Source organism: Camelina sativa, chromosome 20, assembly GCF_000633955.1.
Source record: "Camelina sativa cultivar DH55 chromosome 20, Cs, whole genome shotgun sequence".
Taxonomy (NCBI): Eukaryota; Viridiplantae; Streptophyta; class Magnoliopsida; order Brassicales; family Brassicaceae; genus Camelina; species Camelina sativa.
Window position 1 is genome coordinate 4,132,548 of NC_025704.1, and position 19,758 is coordinate 4,152,305.

The 19,758-nt window shown below is 35.1% G+C and overlaps 4 protein-coding genes across 7 annotated transcripts; 3 read left to right on the forward strand and 1 right to left on the reverse strand.

Moving 5' to 3' along the window:
• Positions 1–4,637, forward strand: LOC104772185. Its single transcript, XM_010496826.2, has 14 exons — positions 1–680; positions 1,141–1,179; positions 1,282–1,335; positions 1,429–1,696; positions 1,788–1,855; positions 1,974–2,098; positions 2,213–2,272; positions 2,446–2,504; positions 2,683–2,759; positions 2,873–2,911; positions 3,053–3,115; positions 3,195–3,371; positions 3,476–3,534; positions 4,355–4,637. Exons 1-13 carry the CDS (start codon positions 225–227, stop codon positions 3,521–3,523), a joined length of 1,533 nt encoding a protein of 510 aa, XP_010495128.1. The 5' UTR covers positions 1–224; the 3' UTR covers positions 3,524–3,534; positions 4,355–4,637.
• Positions 3,559–4,631, forward strand: LOC104772186. Its single transcript, XM_010496827.1, has 5 exons — positions 3,559–3,579; positions 3,693–3,731; positions 3,873–3,935; positions 4,015–4,191; positions 4,296–4,631. Exons 1-5 carry the CDS (start codon positions 3,559–3,561, stop codon positions 4,341–4,343), a joined length of 348 nt encoding a protein of 115 aa, XP_010495129.1. The 3' UTR covers positions 4,344–4,631.
• Positions 7,166–11,067, forward strand: LOC104769199 (probable inactive receptor kinase At5g10020). Its single transcript, XM_010493350.2, has 3 exons — positions 7,166–8,297; positions 8,465–10,120; positions 10,260–11,067. The coding sequence occupies exons 1-3, from the start codon at positions 7,367–7,369 to the stop codon at positions 10,835–10,837; spliced, it is 3,165 nt and encodes a 1,054-aa protein (XP_010491652.1). The 5' UTR covers positions 7,166–7,366; the 3' UTR covers positions 10,838–11,067.
• LOC104769200 (transcription factor TGA4) lies at positions 11,256–14,419 on the reverse strand. 4 transcript variants are annotated; one of them, XM_019242412.1, is made up of 10 exons: positions 14,121–14,419; positions 13,134–13,302; positions 12,969–13,049; positions 12,837–12,896; positions 12,672–12,749; positions 12,531–12,594; positions 12,174–12,445; positions 11,858–12,085; positions 11,669–11,753; positions 11,256–11,578 (listed from the first exon to the last, which is right to left on the reverse strand). In XM_019242412.1, exons 2-10 carry the CDS (start codon positions 13,290–13,292, stop codon positions 11,556–11,558), a joined length of 1,050 nt encoding a protein of 349 aa, XP_019097957.1. In that variant the 5' UTR covers positions 13,293–13,302; positions 14,121–14,419; the 3' UTR covers positions 11,256–11,555. The 4 variants fall into 4 exon arrangements, with proteins under 4 accessions (XP_019097957.1, XP_019097956.1, XP_010491653.1 ...); XM_010493351.2 differs by lacking the exon at positions 11,256–11,578 and having other exon boundaries at positions 11,601–11,753; XM_010493352.2 differs by lacking the exons at positions 11,256–11,578; positions 14,121–14,419 and adding an exon at positions 13,481–13,589 and having other exon boundaries at positions 11,601–11,753.

Genomic DNA, 19,758 nt, shown 5'->3' on the forward strand with positions numbered 1-19,758 from the left:
AACACAACAAAAGAGATAGAGAGAGAGAAGAGAGAAGAGAGAAGAGAGAGCAAATTAATTAAAACCAAAAAAAAAAAAAAACCCAAAATTTCTGAAAAAATTCGAAATTCCGGATCCACCGCCATCGATCCCTAGCTTTCTCTCTCTCCCTATCTTCGCCGGAGAAGACACTAGGGTTTTCTCAAATTACCCCTTTCCTTTGTCAATTTGTTCTTAGTTGTGCAATGAGGAAAGGAGCGAAGAGAAAGGGTGCTTCCAAAGCTGGTCGCAAAGGTGCTGCTGTCGCGGAGACTGTGCCCGCCGATGAGGTGATTGTTGAATCTCAGGAGGAGGAGATGACGACGACGCAGGAGGAGAGTCAGCAGCCTCAGGAAGAAGTCGTCAACGAGGAGAAGGAGAATGGTGAAGCGGAGCCGGCGAAGGGGGATGAAGAGGAAGAGCCGGCGAAACCTGATTCGTTAAAGGAGGAGGAGGAGAATCAGGAAGAAGAGGATGAAGTCAAGGAGGAGGCTAAGGCGGAGAAGAAGCCTGTTGTTGCTCGTCGTGGTGGTAAGAGGAAGAGGGCTACGAAGAAGGAGACTGAGGTTAAGGATGAGAAGAAACCTGCACCTGTAGCTAAGAAGCCTCGAGTTACCAAAGTAAAGCCAGAGCCTGAGTACTTCGAGGACAAGCGTAATCTGGTATGATTTTTTTGCTATCCTTATTAGTCTAATTAATGTATACAGATTGGGATTTTATCACTTGGATTCAATGCAATTTGGGGCTTTTTTTGCTGTGTGCTTTTGCTAGTTAAGCTATATGATAATATGTTTCAGATACTCTGTGAAAACAACAATGACATACGTTTTTGGACCCGTTTGAGTTTCTTGGTTGCAAGATTGATATGACTTTGTTAGTGGGTTTATCTGTGAGAACAATTGTATGCTGTTATACTTATTGTGTCAGATATGGTATATTATTGGCGAGTTGAGTTAGTGGATGAAATTTTTCCAAAGGAATGCTGTGGTGTATCTCATTAACAAAGTATCTTGTGTGTTTTCAGGATTTGTTTTTAGTTTAAGTAAAAGGGCTTGTTTTCTTTTCTTATTGCTGCGGTGTGAGTTGCAAATTAACATGTGCGCTTGTTTTTTGTGTTTTCAGGAGGATTTGTGGAAGGTTGCATTTCCAGTGGGAACTGAGGTATATTATTTTGAGGAATTTAGCCTTCAATATCAGAGCTACTGTTACCATTGAGAATCCAATATATTTTTTTTGCTTATGGTTGTTTAATTGTGATGGCAGTGGGATCAATTAGATGCACTTTATGAATTCAATTGGAATTTCCAAAATCTTGAGGTAAGTTGTTTGGATTACATTATCTATACTTTAGTCCAGGTTTTCCCGGGTTGACGAGAATCTGATATTTATGTTTCTTCATGTGTGTGTCAGGAAGCATTGGAGGAAGGAGGAAAGCTCTATGGGAAGAAAGTCTTTGTCTTTGGCTGTACAGAACGTAAGCTGTTTTTTTCTTTCTTTCTTTTTGAGTTTTGGTTATTACTGTCTTCTTATCGATTGGCATGTTTAAATCATCTTTGGCACTTGTGGTTCTTTCTAGTTTGGTTAGAAATTCATCAGGTTGTGCAGTACGCTCTCTTCCTTTTCTTGAACATTANCAGGTTGTATGTGAATTTGACTGGGAGTTTGACGAACTTCAGGTGTGTGTTTGGCTTTCCTGTAACGATAAAACTTGAAGTACTTCTTTTATCGAGTCAAGAGAGTTTTTATCTTTGCACTGCTCTAAATCACAGTCAATTGTATGCTGAATCATGAGATGGCCTTTTGTCCTNAGATTGTCCATGTCCCAGCAGTTGTTGTTGTAAGTTCTTGTTAAATATATTTTTATCAAAGTTTGCTTGGTACGCTGATCTCTAAATTTAAGAGCATATGTTATCTCATTTCTCTTTTTTAAAAATTCGTCAATCTTGTATATGCAGATTGAATCGCCCTTTCCGCCTTCTGATAAGATAGGAATCACATCTGTTCAGAGAGAAGTGGAGGAAATCATTCCAATGAAGAAGATGAAAATGGACTGGCTGCCTTATATTCCGATGGAAAAAAGGTAGTGCGCTGGCCTATATCAATGATAAGAGAAGCAGAAAGTTTATCTTGGGATATTCTTACTTCTGATGTTTAACAGCAGTTGCTAACTACTTTTGCTTTGTTCTTCTTGCAGAGATAGACAAGTTGATAAGATGAACTCTCAAATTTTCACCTTGGTCTGTACGCAGAGGAGGTAAGTAACATGTGTTGTCTTCTCTTCTCTGTGTTAGATGACTGATAGAGTTAATAACATTGATATTCACTTGCTATGAAGGGATTTCGAGTTTCATTGCATGAGTCGTCTACGGATAGTATTGTTTAATCCTGTTCTGGTACACTCAATTTATCTGTGTACATTATCTGCAGATCTGCTCTCAGACATATGAAGGAAGATCAACTTAAGAAGTTTGAGTATTGCCTTCCTTGTGAGTGTTATTCCTTTACTAATAATACTATTCAAATTTGCAGAGTGAACCATTTATAGCACATGGCTGGCTGTTGCAGTGGATTATCTGTATGTGTATCTTGTTATGTATGTGGTATTGCAACAACAAATTCTAATCTCTTCTTCGTTTTGGTTTTGGTTTTTGTTTTGCGTTGCAGATTTCTATCAACCTTTTAAGGAAGATGAACTTGAACAGAGTACTGAGGTCCAAATAATGTTCCCCTCTGAACCGCCTGTAAGTTTTCTGGCATGCAATGAATGTGTTGGAATTGGCAGGTCTTCATGAAATGGCCGAATAGAGGCACAGTATTTTCTGTATAATGAAGCTTGAATTTTCTGTTTGTGCAGGTTGTATGTGAATTTGACTGGGAGTTTGACGAACTTCAGGTGTGTGTTTGGCTTTCCTGTAACGATAAAACTTGAAGTACTTCTTTTATCGAGTCAAGAGAGTTTTTATCTTTGCACTGCTCTAAATCACAGTCAATTGTATGCTGAATCATGAGATGGCCTTTTGTCCTTTTATCTCAGGAATTTGTCGATAAACTGGTTGAAGAAGAACAATTACCAGCTGAACAGAAGGATGAATTCAAAGTAAGTTTGAGCTTTAAAGCAATTGTCAATTCTTTACGCTTGAGTATTGTCTCTAATTACCATTGTTTGTTTTTCTCAGGAATATGTCAAAGAGCAAGTTCGAGCAGCTAAGAAAGCAAACCGAGAGGCGAAAGAGGCTCGAAAGAAAGCCATAGAAGAAATGAGTGAAGACACCAAGCAAGCCTTTCAAAAGATGAAGTTCTACAAATTCTACCCTCAGCCTTCACCAGATACACCAGACGTCTCTGGTGTCAAGGTAAGAACATATGTGAAACTCATATAACTCGAAAAAGGGGTTTTGTTATAAAGCTGTGATAAGTGAATGATCTTGATTTTGGTTTTTTTTTCTTTGTTTTGCAGTCGCCGTTCATTAACCGGTACTATGGAAAAGCTAATGAAGTCCTTTGAAGTAATCAAATCTTTCAGAACTCAGAATAGCTNTAATGTTCCCCTCTGAACCGCCTGTAAGTTTTCTGGCATGCAATGAATGTGTTGGAATTGGCAGGTCTTCATGAAATGGCCGAATAGAGGCACAGTATTTTCTGTATAATGAAGCTTGAATTTTCTGTTTGTGCAGGTTGTATGTGAATTTGACTGGGAGTTTGACGAACTTCAGGTGTGTGTTTGGCTTTCCTGTAACGATAAAACTTGAAGTACTTCTTTTATCGAGTCAAGAGAGTTTTTATCTTTGCACTGCTCTAAATCACAGTCAATTGTATGCTGAATCATGAGATGGCCTTTTGTCCTTTTATCTCAGGAATTTGTCGATAAACTGGTTGAAGAAGAACAATTACCAGCTGAACAGAAGGATGAATTCAAAGTAAGTTTGAGCTTTAAAGCAATTGTCAATTCTTTACGCTTGAGTATTGTCTCTAATTACCATTGTTTGTTTTTCTCAGGAATATGTCAAAGAGCAAGTTCGAGCAGCTAAGAAAGCAAACCGAGAGGCGAAAGAGGCTCGAAAGAAAGCCATAGAAGAAATGAGTGAAGACACCAAGCAAGCCTTTCAAAAGATGAAGTTCTACAAATTCTACCCTCAGCCTTCACCAGATACACCAGACGTCTCTGGTGTCAAGGTAAGAACATATGTGAAACTCATATAACTCGAAAAAGGGGTTTTGTTATAAAGCTGTGATAAGTGAATGATCTTGATTTTGGTTTTTTTTTCTTTGTTTTGCAGTCGCCGTTCATTAACCGGTACTATGGAAAAGCTAATGAAGTCCTTTGAAGTAATCAAATCTTTCAGAACTCAGAATAGCTTTTCTTGGCAGCTTCAACAGTATTGAAACTTATCTAGTCACAGGTGCTCTCAGAAACTCTTTGAGCTATTATTATAGGGAGTTAAAAAGTCAAGTTTGGGCGACAAAAAGTGTCTTTTGTTACATTTATGAGCTTGTATTCTCTCCTCTAGAAATACTTGAGATCTTTAGAAGAGTCACGGGAACCAAATTCTTTTTGCGGAAAATTGGAGACAGCTTTCTTTATATTTCAATTTCAACCCTTGAAGTTTTTTTCATATTTTTCTAATGGCATCCTCAAATTATTCTTGATTATTAATATCTCTCTATCTATATAAATGGTTTTTTCCAACTACACTACTAGTTGTCAAAAGTTTCGACAATAACAAAATGGTATTATTTTTTATGGACCCAAATATACATTATTCATTATGAGAGATGGAGAGACATAGACAAAAAATATAATAAGTTTGGCATCTTTCATTTTATGGTTAGAGAAAATGTCAAATGACATTCTAAAAGGAGCAAATAAATAGACTACCTCAAGATTTATGTGTTATATATCATTTAAAAATTAGCGACAAGGTCCTATTGGAATATATATAAATCAGTCAGTTAAACAGTGCCATAGAATGTCAAAAAGCCTATTTCTATCTGAACATATAACCCCCTATCCCTAATTAGGGTAACCATGGATTTTTTATATTAAATGATACTATATATTTTTCAAAATAAATTTACATACTTGGGGTGGACTAAAAATCTTATAGTATACGTCAGTTAGTTAAATAAAATAACAAAGTATGGTCAATTTTTTTTTGGGAAAAATGTCGATTAAATCATAAACTTACCAAAAAACGCCATTTAAACCTGAACTTTGCCTCAGGCCATTAAAATCATTTAGTTTTGTTGCCAATTCTAATTAAACATCAAATTTTACCAAAAACGCCAAAATATACATGTCGTACAATTGGGTAACAAAGCAACAACAGACTCTGATACAATGGTGTGATTACGTTTGTTGGAGAAAGAATTTAAGATCCACCGCGAGACGAATCAAATAGTCTAAATATGTATAAAGCTCCAGCGGCCGAGGTAGGAGGAGTTGGAGCTCCGGAGGCTGAGGTCAGAGAAGGAGTTTAAGCTCCGGAGGCTGAGGTTAGAGAAGGAGTTGGAGCTCCGGAGGCTGAGGTTAGAGAAGAAGTTGGAGCTCCGGAAGCTGATGCTCAAGAAGTTGTATCAGAGTCAGTTGTTGCCGGAGATAAAGTCTGTTGTATCAGAATCTATTGTTGCTCTGTTATCCAATTTTACGACATGTATATATTGGCGTTTTTTGGTAAACTTTGATGTTTAATTAGAATTGACAATAAAACTAGATGATTTAAATGGCATGAGACAAAGTTCAGAGTTTAAATCAGAGTTTAAATGGCGTTTTTGGAGAAGTTCATGATTTAATTGACATTTTTCCCATTTTTTTTTATCCCAAAGTATGGTCAATTTATTTACTCACAATAAAGTTAATGTGATTAGGGGAAAAAAATTGACAGGTCGGTCCTGAAGAGTATAGTAGTAGGAGTAGTAGTATGATGATGATGACACGAGTCACACACCACGTTATTTCTCTTTGTGAGTCTTCTCCGTCCCGTATAAGGAGAACAATGTACGGACAAAGAACCTAACGGCGTTATAGAGTGCATGACGTCCGCGGTGCATGTGATGTGTGAGAAAAGGTTGGTGACTTGACTTTGGTGCGAAAAAACTCTTTTTTTGAGGGGAAAGAAAGAAAAATAGAAAAGACAGAGAGAACTCAAACGACATGGCCATTGTCTCTTTCCAGTCTGGTTTTACTCATCTCCAGAACTAATCATATATTATTCCACCACTTCTCTCCCTCTTTCTCTCTTTTCACCTTTTTTTTATAATAATAATGATATTTGTATCTTTTTAAAACAAAGTTTATTTTTGTATATAGTACTCTAGTTTAATTAAGTGTATCATATAGTAAAGTATGTTTTCTAAACTATATATGTATGTGTAATACTAATAACTGATAACAAAGATGATACATACTCACTGATAAGTAGTGATTATGACTTGACGCAATTAGTGTTTCAATTTTAATGACACATCTAACAAATCGTTTTCAATTCGGAATGATCTCCCCATTTTTGACTAATAAATCTGAAGATATGTATGTCCCATTTTTTTTAAACTCAGTTTAATTTAAAAGTGAACAATAATAATAGTAGTTTTTCTATTTTTAAGGTCAATCAATAGTAGTATCTATAGGCATCTCATCAAAATCATTCTATTTCCACTGACGCTCGGATTCATCTTTTAACTGCATTTTGAGTTTTCGATAAATATCATTAAAAATCAACTTTTCCAAAAAAAAACACTTTTTTTTTCAGTCATTTATGTGGGTTTGGCTACTTATTTGAAAATGTCAGAGAATATTCAAAAGATATCAACACCATTGAAAAAAAAACAACAAAATAATAATTACATGACCTAGAACTATTAACTATAGCAAGTAATCAGTAATTAGGTTCCATTAACAAAAGTCTCTTTTTTTTTTAAATAATTCCATTAACAAGAGTAAAGTTAGGGGAGGAAAAAAGGTACCCATAAATGAGAAAAAACTCATAATTCCTAAAATGATAAAAAGTTTATTTAAAAAAAATATCTGAAAGTTTTTAATTGGAAACTGTTAAAAAATCTTTGATTAAAAGGAAAAAAAATAAAGACATACCATAAAAGAAAAAAAATAATATTATAAAAATTCGATTTTTTTTTTTGGAAAACCTCAAAAACACACACACACACTCTCTCTCTCTCTCCTCTGCTTCTTCTTCTTCTTCTTCTTCCCCTCTTTTCAATTCTCCAGATTCCGAAGAGTACAATCCCTAAATCTCCGTCTCACTTCTCTCTCTCTCTCAGCTATGAATCCTAATTAGGGTTTTATTTGGTTTCTTCAAATCAGTTAGTATTGCATTTGCTTCTTCAGGGCTAAATGAGTAATTTTCTTATTTTCTGCTTCTTCTTCTCACTACTCTTCCTCCTCGGTGCCAACGCCGTCACCGATAAGGAACTCAAATCTCTACTCGAGTTTCGTAAAGGGATCCGTGACGAAGCCTCACACCAACGAATCTCATGGTCCGATACAAGCAGCCTCAGTGATCCATCTTCTTGCCCTAATAGCTGGCCTGGTATCTCCTGCGACCCTCAAACCGGTTCAATCATCGCCATTAACCTAGACCGTCGTGGTCTCTCCGGCGAACTCAAATTCAACACGCTTACTGGTCTCACTTCTCTCCGTAACCTCTCTTTATCCGGAAACAGCTTCTCCGGTAGAGTCGTTCCTCAGTTGGGTGGAATCACGTCGCTTCAGCACTTGGATCTGTCGGATAACGGATTCTACGGACCTATCCCGGGTCGGATCTCGGATCTTTGGGGTTTGAATCATCTCAATTTGTCATCCAACAAGTTCGAAGGTGGGTTCCCTAGTGGGTTTCGTAACCTTCAGCAGCTTAGATCTTTGGATTTGCACAAGAATGAGATTTGGGGTGACGTTGGTGAGATTTTCAATGAGTTGAAGAACGTTGAGTTCGTTGATTTGAGCTGTAACCGTTTTAATGGCGGCTTGTCTTTACCGGTGGAGAACATTTCGAGCATTTCCAACACTCTCCGTTACTTGAATGTGAGCCACAATGCCTTGAATGGCAAGTTTTTCAATGCTGAGTCTATTGGTGCGTTTAAGAATCTTGAGGTTATTGACTTGGAGAATAACCAGATCAATGGTGAGTTGCCTCGTTTTGGATCACAGCCGAGTTTGAGAGTCTTGAAGCTTGCGCGTAATCAGTTGTTCGGTTTAGTGCCTGAAGAGTTGTTGCAGAGTTCGATTCCTTTGCAAGAGTTAGATCTCAGTCGAAATGGTTTAACAGGTGAATTGAAAATTTTTACACCTTTTTTAAAAAATGCTTTAACTTTTATGTCATTGAGCATTGATTTGACTTATTCCTGGTTCTTGAGTAGACATTTGTGTCGTATTGTCTGAAGCTGTTTGTATAAATGTGAATTAAAGGAAGTTTCTTTTTTGATTCAAATGCAGGATCAATTAGTGAAATCAATTCAACAACGTTAAGTATGTTGAATCTTTCTTCTAACGGCCTGTCTGGGGAGCTTCCGTCGACTTTGAAAAGTTGCTTAACGATAGATCTGAGTGGGAATACTTTCTCTGGTGATGTATCTGTTGTTCAAAAGTGGGAAGCTACTCCTGATTTTCTTGATCTGAGCTCAAACAACTTGTCCGGAAGCTTGCCAAACTTCACTTCTGCATTTTCGAGATTAAGTGTGTTGAGCCTTAGAAATAACTCTGTCGCTGGTAGCTTGCCTTCTCTGTGGTATAATTCAGGGGTTTCTCAATTCTCTGTGATTGATCTCAGTTCAAATAAGTTCAGTGGCTCTATTCCACAGAGTTTCTTTACTTTTGCAAGCTTGAGAAGTTTGAATCTTTCTATGAATAACTTGGATGGGCCAATTCCTTTTCGAGGTTCACACGCAAGCCAACTTTTGGTTCTAAGTTTTTATCCGCAGATGGAGTTGCTTGACCTCTCAACCAATTCTTTGACGGGTATGTTGCCTGGCGATATAGGTACAATGGAAAAACTTAAGGTGCTAAATCTTGCCAATAATAAGCTGTCCGGGGAACTTCCAAGCGACCTCAACAAGCTTACTGGCCTTGAGTCCCTTGACTTGTCAAACAATACTTTCACGGGTCAAATTCCGAGTAAGCTTCCTTCCGGGATGGTGGGATTCAATGTGTCATATAATGACCTATCAGGCATAATTCCGGAAGAGCTGAGAAACTACTCGCTTTCGTCATTTTATCCTGGTAACTCCAAGCTAAGTCTCCCAGGTGGTGGGAGTCCAGCGGATTCTACTCGTGATCTATCTTTAACTGGGAAAAAAGATCATTCGAAGCGTAGCATAAGAATAGCAATTATTGTTGCTTCAGTTGGAGCTGCTCTTATGATTCTATTTGCCTTGTTTGCCTATCATCGAACACGGCTCAAGGACTTTCATGGGAGGAATAGGTTTACAGACCAAGCCACGACTAGAGACGCCAAGTTTGGACGCTCATCTCGTCCCTCCTTATTCAACTTCAGCTCAAATGCTGAGCACCCATCATCATCATTGAGCTTCTCAAACGATCACTTGCTCACCCCAAATTCAAGGTCGTTATCAGGGATACCCGGATTTGAAGCTGAAATATCCGAGCAGGGTGTTCCCGCTCCTACAGCCTCTACAAACCCTAACCTCTTGGATGATTATCCTACAGCATCTGGACGGAAGTCTTCTTCAGGAGGCTCGCCATTGTCCTCCTCACCCCGTTTTAGCGACCAGCCTGTGATGTTAGATGTTTACTCACCCGATCGATTGGCCGGAGAACTCTTCTTCTTAGACATTTCACTAAAACTCACAGCAGAAGAGTTATCCCGAGCTCCTGCAGAAGTTCTAGGTAGAAGCAGCCATGGAACACTGTACAAAGCAACACTGGATAATGGACACATGTTGACAGTGAAATGGTTGAGAGTTGGACTCGTGAGGCATAAGAAAGATTTCGCACGGGAAGCTAAAAAAATCGGATCATTAAAACATCCAAACATTGTCCCATTGCGAGCATACTATTGGGGTCCCAGAGAACAAGAAAGACTTCTACTCTCTGATTACCTTAGAGGAGAAAGCTTGGCCATGCATCTATACGGTAAGAAGCTCTTTTAATTAATCTCTTTTACCCCTGCAGCTATTAGCGTTTCTGTATCTCGTTTGAACAGCACTTTTCAGCCATTTGATGACTACCCTTGAAGCTTAAAAGAACTTACCGCTAGAATCTTTATCTGCAGAGACTACTCCCCGGAGGTATTCTCCAATGTCCTTCAGCCAAAGACTAAAAGTTGCAGTTGAAGTGGCTCAGTGTCTTCTCTACCTTCATGATAGAGCAATGCCACACGGGAACTTGAAGCCAACAAACATAATCCTCACAAGTCCGGACAATACCGTGCGCATAACCGATTACTGTATTCACCGTCTGATGACTCCATCTGGTGTAGCGGAACAGGTTCTAAACATGAGTGCGCTCGGTTACTCTGCTCCTGAACTTTCCTCAGCTTCTAAACCAATGCCAACTCTCAAATCCGATGTCTACGCATTTGGTGTGATTCTCATGGAGCTTTTGACACGACGAAGCGCGGGTGACATAATCTCGGGTCAAACAGGTGCTGTTGATCTGACTGATTGGGTGCGGTTGTGTGATCAAGAAGGTAGGAGAATGGATTGCATAGATAGAGACATTGCAGGTGGGGAAGAGTTCTCAAAGGCAATGGAGGATGCACTTGCTGTTGCAATCAGGTGCATTCTCTCTGTCAGTGAAAGGCCTAACATCAGACAAGTACTTGATCATCTTACTTCAATTTCTGCCTGAGATTTGTTTGTTTTTTAATTTCATTTTTCTGTAAATCTCCATGGATTTCCCTTCACCCATCATCCCCATTTTTTGTTTCTTCTTCTTTTCTGGTTTTATGTTTCTCTCTAGTAGCTTTGATCAGATGATTCAGATCCTCACGTGTTCTTACATTTATATTTTGTTGATTATTTTTCCCCTTCCTTGTAAAGGTAGAAGAAAATCTAATCCCATTGATTCTGACAGAAACATTTTGAGTTTGGTTTTTGAATTTTTCAAAATATCTTCTTATATCTCTTGTCGACTATTAGTAACTAGCAAGAGCTGATCAAGGGAGACAAATGGAATGATATTTGTGATTTTCACTATCGTTTACCAACTGTATAGCTTCATCGAATAGTAATTTACTTTGAGGGAATTTGTTGTTGAGCAAATTGAATGACCAAAGTTACAAACCTTTATGCATTTTCATGTGGTTCAAATTCTTTAGTGAATATGACATTTGAAACAATATACACCACAAGCCAAATCTATAATAGTATTACATACAAGAGAAAAACAAAACATTGAAAATTTGGTTTCTAGAAAGCTATACTTTACGTTGCTGATCATATTTACAACTTCCCTCAAACATTTCCTTTAGCCGCAAGACAAGAATCATCATCAAACAGCAGCTTATGTTATTGCTCCTGTTCTTGTCCAAAACCTCACTCACAACCATACTCTCCATTCTCGAATCTTAAGGTTTCACTTCAATCCTTTCTGGAAATCCAAACAACCTTAATTACGTTGGTTCACGTTGCCTAGCCGCCCAACTCGAACTCAAAGCTCGAAGCCGTTGGAAATACTCACCTAGTGCTAACAAACCTCTAGCCGCTTGTCGCGTCGTTAAGATTCGATGCATTTGTTGCAATGTCTCATGTCTCAAATGATCAGCCTAACAACAAAAACAAAAATTTAAGAAACAACAGCAACCTCAAGAAACCAGTTCTTCTTGTCCTAACAATATCATTAGTTTTTTTGCTAAGCTTTCTTTCTCACCTGGTTTACAAAGCTTACCAAAGCCTCCAATCTCTCCATAGCACAAGTCATTTGAGGAATATAACTTCCTTCGCCAAGTTTCCCTGCTGCTACACTCTCTGCTAATGTATGTTGCAATTTCTCCATACCTTGAGATAACGCATCTTCCGCTTGTTGACATGATTGCCTCAAATTACATACATCCAAAAGTTGTTGATCCGTCAAAGGATCAAAATGCGGTAACAGAACCTAACCAACAACAAAGAAAAGGAATCCATATCCAAAATCATTGTAAGAACCTTCACTTTATGGATCAATGACAGGTTTTTCTGTTTACCTTGAGAAGCTCCGAGGGTCTAAATCCACCTATCCACAAGAAAAACCGCTCTGCTGAAGTTTTCCACATTCCCGACATGACGTAGAAGACATCAATTTTTGCAGCAGTTGATTTCATTCGGAAGAGTTGAAAGTAATGTTTCATGGCATTTTCGACTAGTGATCGAAGCTCTATATCACTAACTTGTCCATGTAATACAGTTCTTAGTTCGCATATTTGCCTATTTTGTTCTTCCACCCAATGTCCATATTCCATCTCAAATGCAACAATCCCTAAACAAGTAAAAGAAAACTGATGAAAGAAAGATTTTGAGGGAGACAATGCAAAACTGCCTAAAGGTGAAAGAAAGATTCAAACCTGAGCTCATGTTATCTGAGAAACCAAGAGCACTGGATTCTACTCCGTTCCCAACATAGAAACCCTGCAACATTATGATCAAAACTTTTTATATCAACAAGATACTTGAGGAAATAGGAAGAAGAATATTCTTTTACAAACCTGTTGTCTAGCACGATCGAGTTCTTGCTCTAAATGAATTAGCTTCAACCGGCTTGTCTCTAGCTGCTGAACATAAGCCTGCAACACAAGAGTTATATAACTCAGTCAAAAACATAACAAAACTTAACTGTTTTACAAGTTGCACAGAACATAAAAGTTTCATACTTTCTTGCGCAAACGACTTTTCCTAGCTGCCTCACGATTCTGAGCAAGCCGTCGCTGTATCTGTAAAGATATAAAGATTTAGTTGACGTAACCTCCATGGATAACCAAACAAGCTATATATAATTAACTTACCTTATCAGGATGTCTGGATGTGGAAGCCTCTTGGTCATACTTGTGAGGAGTTCCCTCTGCCCCATGAGAAGTATCCTCTGACTGAACAAAGATTGAAGAAAGCATTAGTATCAGAATCCAAATGAGATATCTTTATCTGAGATATATAACAAAACTTAAAAGTACCAAGCTGTCTGTCTTTTCGTTTGTTGGGATTATGATAGAGCCAGGCGTATACATGCCTCCATTGTTCTTGAAACTTTCTTCCCACATACTGATTTGGTTGAGAGGCTCGTAAATTTCAAACCTTCTCTGTGGAACAAAATGTGTCGATGTTGTATTCATGTTTCTTCAACTGGCAACAAACAAGAGATATACATACAAAAAACTTCATTAATTAAAAATCAAGAACTGCAAAAAGATACAAGATCATCATCACGAGTTGAAGAGAGAGATATGTAAGTTGAGCCAAAAGAAAGGTTATGGCTTTTTAAAAGTCATTTTCCATCACCCAATCCGTCAACGCTACATACCTGCCCTACTACTTGTATAAGGTGAAAACATCAGACTCATATACACCCGAAAAAACCCTATTCTTACTAGTGGTTTTTTTTGAAAGGTCTATCATTGAAAATATATGATCATCTCAAAAACCTCTAAATTGCATTTCCTAAAACAGAACAAACTCTAATGTCATTTTCAGTTATTGGATCTTACTGTATCTTCTTCTTTTAGCCACTAATGGTGGACCATCTTAAACACATCCCAATAAGGGGAAAAATTCCATTAATCTCTCTCTCTCACTCACTCACTGACTGATTTGAAATAACATTCTTGTCCACATAAGTCAAGATTCGATGTAAAGGCTACTCGGATAAGAAGGTGAAGAGAATAAGAGCTAGAACCTATAGAACCAAATTGTATCACATAGCCAATCATGAAATCAAAAAATCAGAAGCAAAAGTTACAGCTTCAATTGCAATCAACTAAGATAAACCCTAAATCCATAAAGCTAACAAGATGACTTCTAAGGGTATCTCGAAGATGAAACAGAGAACACATAAAAATCGAAACTTTTTTCCAAGTCAAGCTGAGATTATGTGATATTCGTAAATCGTAATCAACCCAAAAAAAAAAATCAAACTTTAGAAAGAGAGAGATTCGAAGTTGTACCTTCTTCTTCTTATGGTCTTGTTTATGTCAAAAGGGCTTCAAAAAGACGAACTTTTCCCGCGGAAAACCATGAAAAGAACACAACAAAAGCAAAGGAACTTTTTCAGTTTCAGTGACGAAATCGGACGCAAAGCCTATAAATTTTCAGTTTATAACGATCTGAGAACAGAAGAGACGATAAAATCGCGTTATCTGCAATTGTCATCTTGAAGAAGAAGAAGAAGAAGAAGAAGAATCATGCGAGAACACGACAACTTAAAAGAGAGACCTTTGATAGACTTCTTTACATTTTTCTATATCATAATAAATGTTTTAAAAAATATAATTTGAAATTTCTTTCCTATATTCTTATTTTTTTTGGTTCGTTGATTCTTCGGTGATATTTTGTCTTTTAAGCAATAACTGAATCCGAGTAAAATAAAAATAAAAAAATAAAACCAATTTTGACATGTTTAATAAAATTTTATTCTTTTTTCCGTATATTCTTTTTCTTATAGTAGTCCATAATTTATTCGCATTACTAAATTAAATTATTTCGATTTTGTTTGTTTTACTCTCATTTGTCATGTCTCCACTACCTCGCTGATGTGCGCACCAGGTAGATTGGAATTTCTTTTAAAGTTAAATCCGATTTTTTTCATTAATAATTCATAAACCTATGTGAATTACGCAACACAGTCAAATATTGCGGCTAGACACCGTCGGTGATTACGTAAACACTGAACAGCACACGCGCAGCTTAAGATTTGCGGCGGGGATGAAAGGCGGTTAAAAACTCTCCGAGTTGTATGTATATGTTGGGAATTTATAAGACATCAGTACGTAACATAGCCGCAACGCTGACGGCAACAATTGATAGAAACAGATTTACGTAAAATAGTATATCATATTATTTACTAGAAGTCATCTCGTGGGTAGAATTTAGCTTACATTATTTTTGAATTTATTTAGTTTACATTGTTTTTGGATATTATAGCTCTTTTATTTGTTTACTCAGCAATTATTATTTTAATGGTTTTTAAAATATACTGACCATTTCAATTTTTTTTGGTTCTTTTGTTTACTTGCATTTTCCTTTTATATATATTATTAGAGTATTTCAACATGTGGAGAAATTTTTGATTACATAGTAGTGGGTTTATGGTTTTTTCTCCCTTTAGACTTTCAAGACATATTAATCATTCTCCATCTTTTTATTTTCTCTCTTGCGTTTGCACAAATTATATTACCACTAACATCTATAAAAACATGAAATTTTGGGATATAACTTACATGAATACGATCTAAATATGAAATTTAGGTAAACAACAATGAACTTAATAAATATATTTTACCAGCTAATTTTTGGTGAGAAAAAAAACGCAATCACATCCCTCAATATAATTTATTCTTTATACATTCTAATACAAATTAAATTGTTTTTACAAAATTTTAATAATGAAAATGAATCCAAGTAAATAAAGTTATAGAAAATTACTCTAAGTTATGGTTGACTATAAAAATGCAATAGTTTTGTTCCATCGCTGAAATAAATTTTTAAATATGTCTATTTAGCTTTATCATAAATGCAATTGGATAAAACAAAAATTTATTTTGTCGTAGCTACTTAGAAGAAAAACCGCAGAATATTATAATATCAAATGTCATAATAAAAAAGTTTCTTAGGAAGTAAAATATTATATGTGAAAGTGGAAAATGTTATGAGAATTTTTGTTGATATTTTATTTTTAAGATGGTTAATTCTAAAGCTATTTGATACTAAGATTCCTAAAAATATATAATACCAATATATAATTAGCATACTCAAAACTATAGAAGTCAAATTAATTAGTATAGAAAAATGCAACTCATATCATGGTATGATATAAAAAGACATCACAATCTTAACAACATGATTTTTTAAGCATATGATAGTAACATCACAAACTAAATTTACAATGGAGAGACTCATATGCATTGTCTAATAAGAAGAAATTTTAGTCTACTTTACACACTGTTAATTATAATATAGCAAATTTGAAATGCTACTAATAATCTTAATATAGCGAGCGATAATAATGCACTATTATAGAGAGACAAATAATAGCAAAGAAAAAAAACGCTATTATATGTGCCCCCTCTAAGATAGCACCGGCAAAGACAGCGTTTACAAAATCGCTATCGAAACGAAATGATAGTGTTTTTTCGTGTGCTAAAAAAACGCATATTTCTTGTAGTGATGTTGAACATATTAAATCATGATAGTTCATTTTTTCATGATGTAGTAGTATTAACATAACCAACAAATACGATAACCCTAGAGTAAATATAAAATATGGTTCAAGGCCCAGACCGAGGCCCAACCCATAGGGTAAGCAAATGAAGCCAAGTATTAGGGCATCAAACTTTTTGGAGCATACTTTAGACCAAAAGTTTTTTTTTTTGTCTTTTATGTAGGGAAAAACAAAATTATAAGTTCGGTATTTTTAGATTTTTTTATATAAGTTCAAGTTTTATATAAAAAACATATACTTTTCATGTAGATATATCCAATTTACGGATGAAGTTTTGTTAGGTTTATGTAAAAAAACTATTTCGTCTTTTGAATTGTTGGTGAATGAGCATTAGATTAATGCTAATTAAACTTGTTGTTGATGAAACTTTAAAGTAAAATTTAATTTAGAAAAACTAATTTGAAACTCTAATAAAAAAAGTTTCTATATTCGAAGAGTTTGAAAACAATAATGAGTTATTAGGCAATATAATTTTTATTTTTGTATAAATATTTAAATGAATATGAAAACATTGAAAAGAACAAAAAATGTGAGCAAGCAAAATGAACATATATCGGTTTATGGACTTAGAAACTATCTTATGAAAATATTTTTTTATATTACTATTCTTATAATTTTATTTACGATAATGAAAATGGTTTTTTAAAAATAAATTAGCATAGGTCATCCAAAATTGCTGGACCGGTCCATGGAGATTAGGAAATACATACATAAACACTCTAATGAATAAGTAAATTTGTCAAACATTCTCACATTATATATTCTGATGTAGTTTTAATGCAAACAACAAACATGATAACCTGCAAGAAAATATTAAAAATTATTCAAGAATACCTATTGAAATGTAGAAAGATATATAAGAATAATATAATTCTTCATAGGAACCTAATGACTGAAATTAAATAATTATGACAGAAAAAATTCTCTTAAAATGAGAGTAATTAGGGACTGAAATTTAATTTTATGGAAAACGGATTGAATTCTAATATTATGGAAAATGAATTGGTAATATATAATGGGAATAAATGAGTAAGCAATTATCAAATTACTTACATAAAACATCCCACCATTAGATTATATAAGATTAAAGGCTAGAAACTAAACCTAGTAATAGAAACTCATAAATTAAAATTTGAGTCAAAAAATTATTAATTTATAAGAGAATTTTGAGAACACGTAAACATCTACAATCTAACATAATTTAGATTCCTTTTTTGCTTATGAATCATTTATAAGATTGAAACCCATACATAATTTTTTTAGATAATTTAGAAACCGTTTTTGCCCGTGAATCTTACATAAGATTGAAACATATTTTTATAATTTCAAAATAACCTATAATCAAATTGTTTCTAGGATGAAACCACAAACTGATAAATGGTGGGTTTAGATTGGAAGGGGTCTAATTGAAGAAGGGAAGAAGGAAATGTTAAGAGTTTTTTTTTTATGGGCTTTTAGTGAATTAGGTCCAAAATATAAATGAATTTAGTTAATTAGGTCCAAACAAAAAAAATGTACAAGTGTCATATAGATAATAGGCCAAGTGTCATCCTTTTAGCAAAAGTTGAGAAAAACCTTCTCATATTATATAAGAATTTAGTAATCATTACTTTACTTTTACTTTTGATAGTTCATAATTGGATTACACCTAATGGTTAATATCGATTCACATGTACAAAATCTTCTAATGGGTTAGTTTATAAGTATTATATCACTATAAATTTTTCATAATATTTCTAAAATCATCAGCTCTCTGCTTTTAAGATTACCCAATCTTGGTTCAACGCTGTCGTCGGACATGTTTAATCAGATTTCTGTAAAAGGTTTGATTCAATATTTAAGGACATGCTGATCAACAACTGGCATAAGATTACCCAATGTAAAGAAGAAGAAAAATATTGGCTTAAGAATGAGGTTCTAAATTAATTAAGACATGCTGATCGAACAAGAGACCGACCACAGACTACTCGAGCATGTAATCTTTGAAGGTTTCAGCTTACTATTGGCTTATATATAATGTAATTATATCAACATAACATCAAGGTATAGTTAATTATTATATATGTAGCTTACGTTTGCCAACTAAAAAGATTCACATATACGTCTTCCTAAATATAAAGTTGTACTATTTGATAATATATTATATATACTGGAAAAAAAAGAAAAACGAACATTTGCAAAGGAATCACACCTATAGCTGATAAAGAAATGTTTCAATATTTGATCATAACCACAGATTGGCTCTTCAAGTTACATAGGAGACACATTTGTGTGACCACAACTTCTACCCACTTGCCTCTTTACTTGTTTATTTTAATTAGCACAAACGAATACTAACTATAATACTATGTGATCTGGTGCATTTTTATCTCATTATCTGTCAACGCAGTACATATTCGTAAGTATATATTGCAGTTATTTTAAAGTTTTTTAACCAAAGAACAATATGGAATTAATGTTTATTCGAATACAAAGAACATTAACAATGAAAAATAAAGAAGTATATATTAATGAAAACATGACGCACAAACTCGTTGCGTTTGTCTATTTGTGGATTTATTCTCAAGTGCTACCTAATCTTATTAAAAGTGGTTTGCCACTAAGAATGGTTGTCGTCACTCTTATTTTTATTTGTATTTGTGGCTTAAACTATATACTCATGTTTTGAAATCAATGTGAAGAATTTTCACGAACCTTGTAATATTTTAACTCGACTTTAAAAAAAAAAAATTAACTCGACTTTATTTAGCCACATTTTAAAGAGATAAAATCTTAGAAGAGGAATATATAATTGATCCATGAAAAATAACCTGTAGTCGCTTAAATAGAACATGGAAGAGGATTTTTATTGTTGTTTCTGTTTATGTATGCTCAAATACTCAAATTTGAGTGTGTTTGACGTTAAAAGAAAAAAATTAGCCAGTAGAAGTAGTAAACATGACGATAACTCTCACACACAGAAAAGAAAGAAGTATATTTTTAGTAAGAACAAAAGAAAAACAATGGAAAGAAAGAACGTTGAGGATGTCTTTGCGACATTATCCAAAAGAAAACTGTTTAGAATATATTGTCGGTGGGAAGAGAGTGATCATTTCTACTCTCCTAGATTCTACGGTTAGGCATAGAGCTGACTTACCAATATAGAAGAATGCACATTACAATATGTCTTGCAGAACTAGGCTCTCGGACCCTTTTGTCGAAGACCACATCTTGAGTCTTAACGACACTTGACGTGGATATCACCAAAAAGGATAAGGCTTTTGTTTTATAAAGATGTCATAATCGGGAAAGAAATATAAATTGCAATCCGCGACTCTCAGTTTTTTTTGTTTCTTTCTTTTTTTGGTTAGATGATCCCACTAACT

What these genes read in the sequence shown, in the direction of transcription:
- LOC104772186 (XM_010496827.1), top strand. Translation starts at nt 3,559, where the DNA reads ATGTTCCCCTCTGAACCGCCT. An exon ending in TGTTCCCCTCTGAACCGCCT is followed by an intron (nt 3,580 to 3,692) that starts GTAAGTTTTCTG and finishes CTGTTTGTGCAG; the next exon opens with GTTGTATGTGAATTTGACTG. An exon ending in CAGACGTCTCTGGTGTCAAG is followed by an intron (nt 4,192 to 4,295) that starts GTAAGAACATAT and finishes TTTGTTTTGCAG; the next exon opens with TCGCCGTTCATTAACCGGTA.
- LOC104769199 (XM_010493350.2), top strand. Translation starts at nt 7,367, where the DNA reads ATGAGTAATTTTCTTATTTTCTGCTTCTTCTTCTCACTACTCTTCCTC. An exon ending in CAGTCGAAATGGTTTAACAG is followed by an intron (nt 8,298 to 8,464) that starts GTGAATTGAAAA and finishes ATTCAAATGCAG; the next exon opens with GATCAATTAGTGAAATCAAT. An exon ending in CTTGGCCATGCATCTATACG is followed by an intron (nt 10,121 to 10,259) that starts GTAAGAAGCTCT and finishes CTTTATCTGCAG; the next exon opens with AGACTACTCCCCGGAGGTAT.
- LOC104769200 (XM_019242411.1), bottom strand. Translation starts at nt 13,292, where the DNA reads ATGAATACAACATCGACACATTTTGTTCCACAGAGAAGGTTTGAAATT. An exon ending in CATCCAGACATCCTGATAAG is followed by an intron (nt 12,897 to 12,968) that starts GTAAGTTAATTA and finishes ATATCTTTACAG; the next exon opens with ATACAGCGACGGCTTGCTCA. An exon ending in AAAGTCGTTTGCGCAAGAAA is followed by an intron (nt 12,750 to 12,836) that starts GTATGAAACTTT and finishes CTTGTGTTGCAG; the next exon opens with GCTTATGTTCAGCAGCTAGA.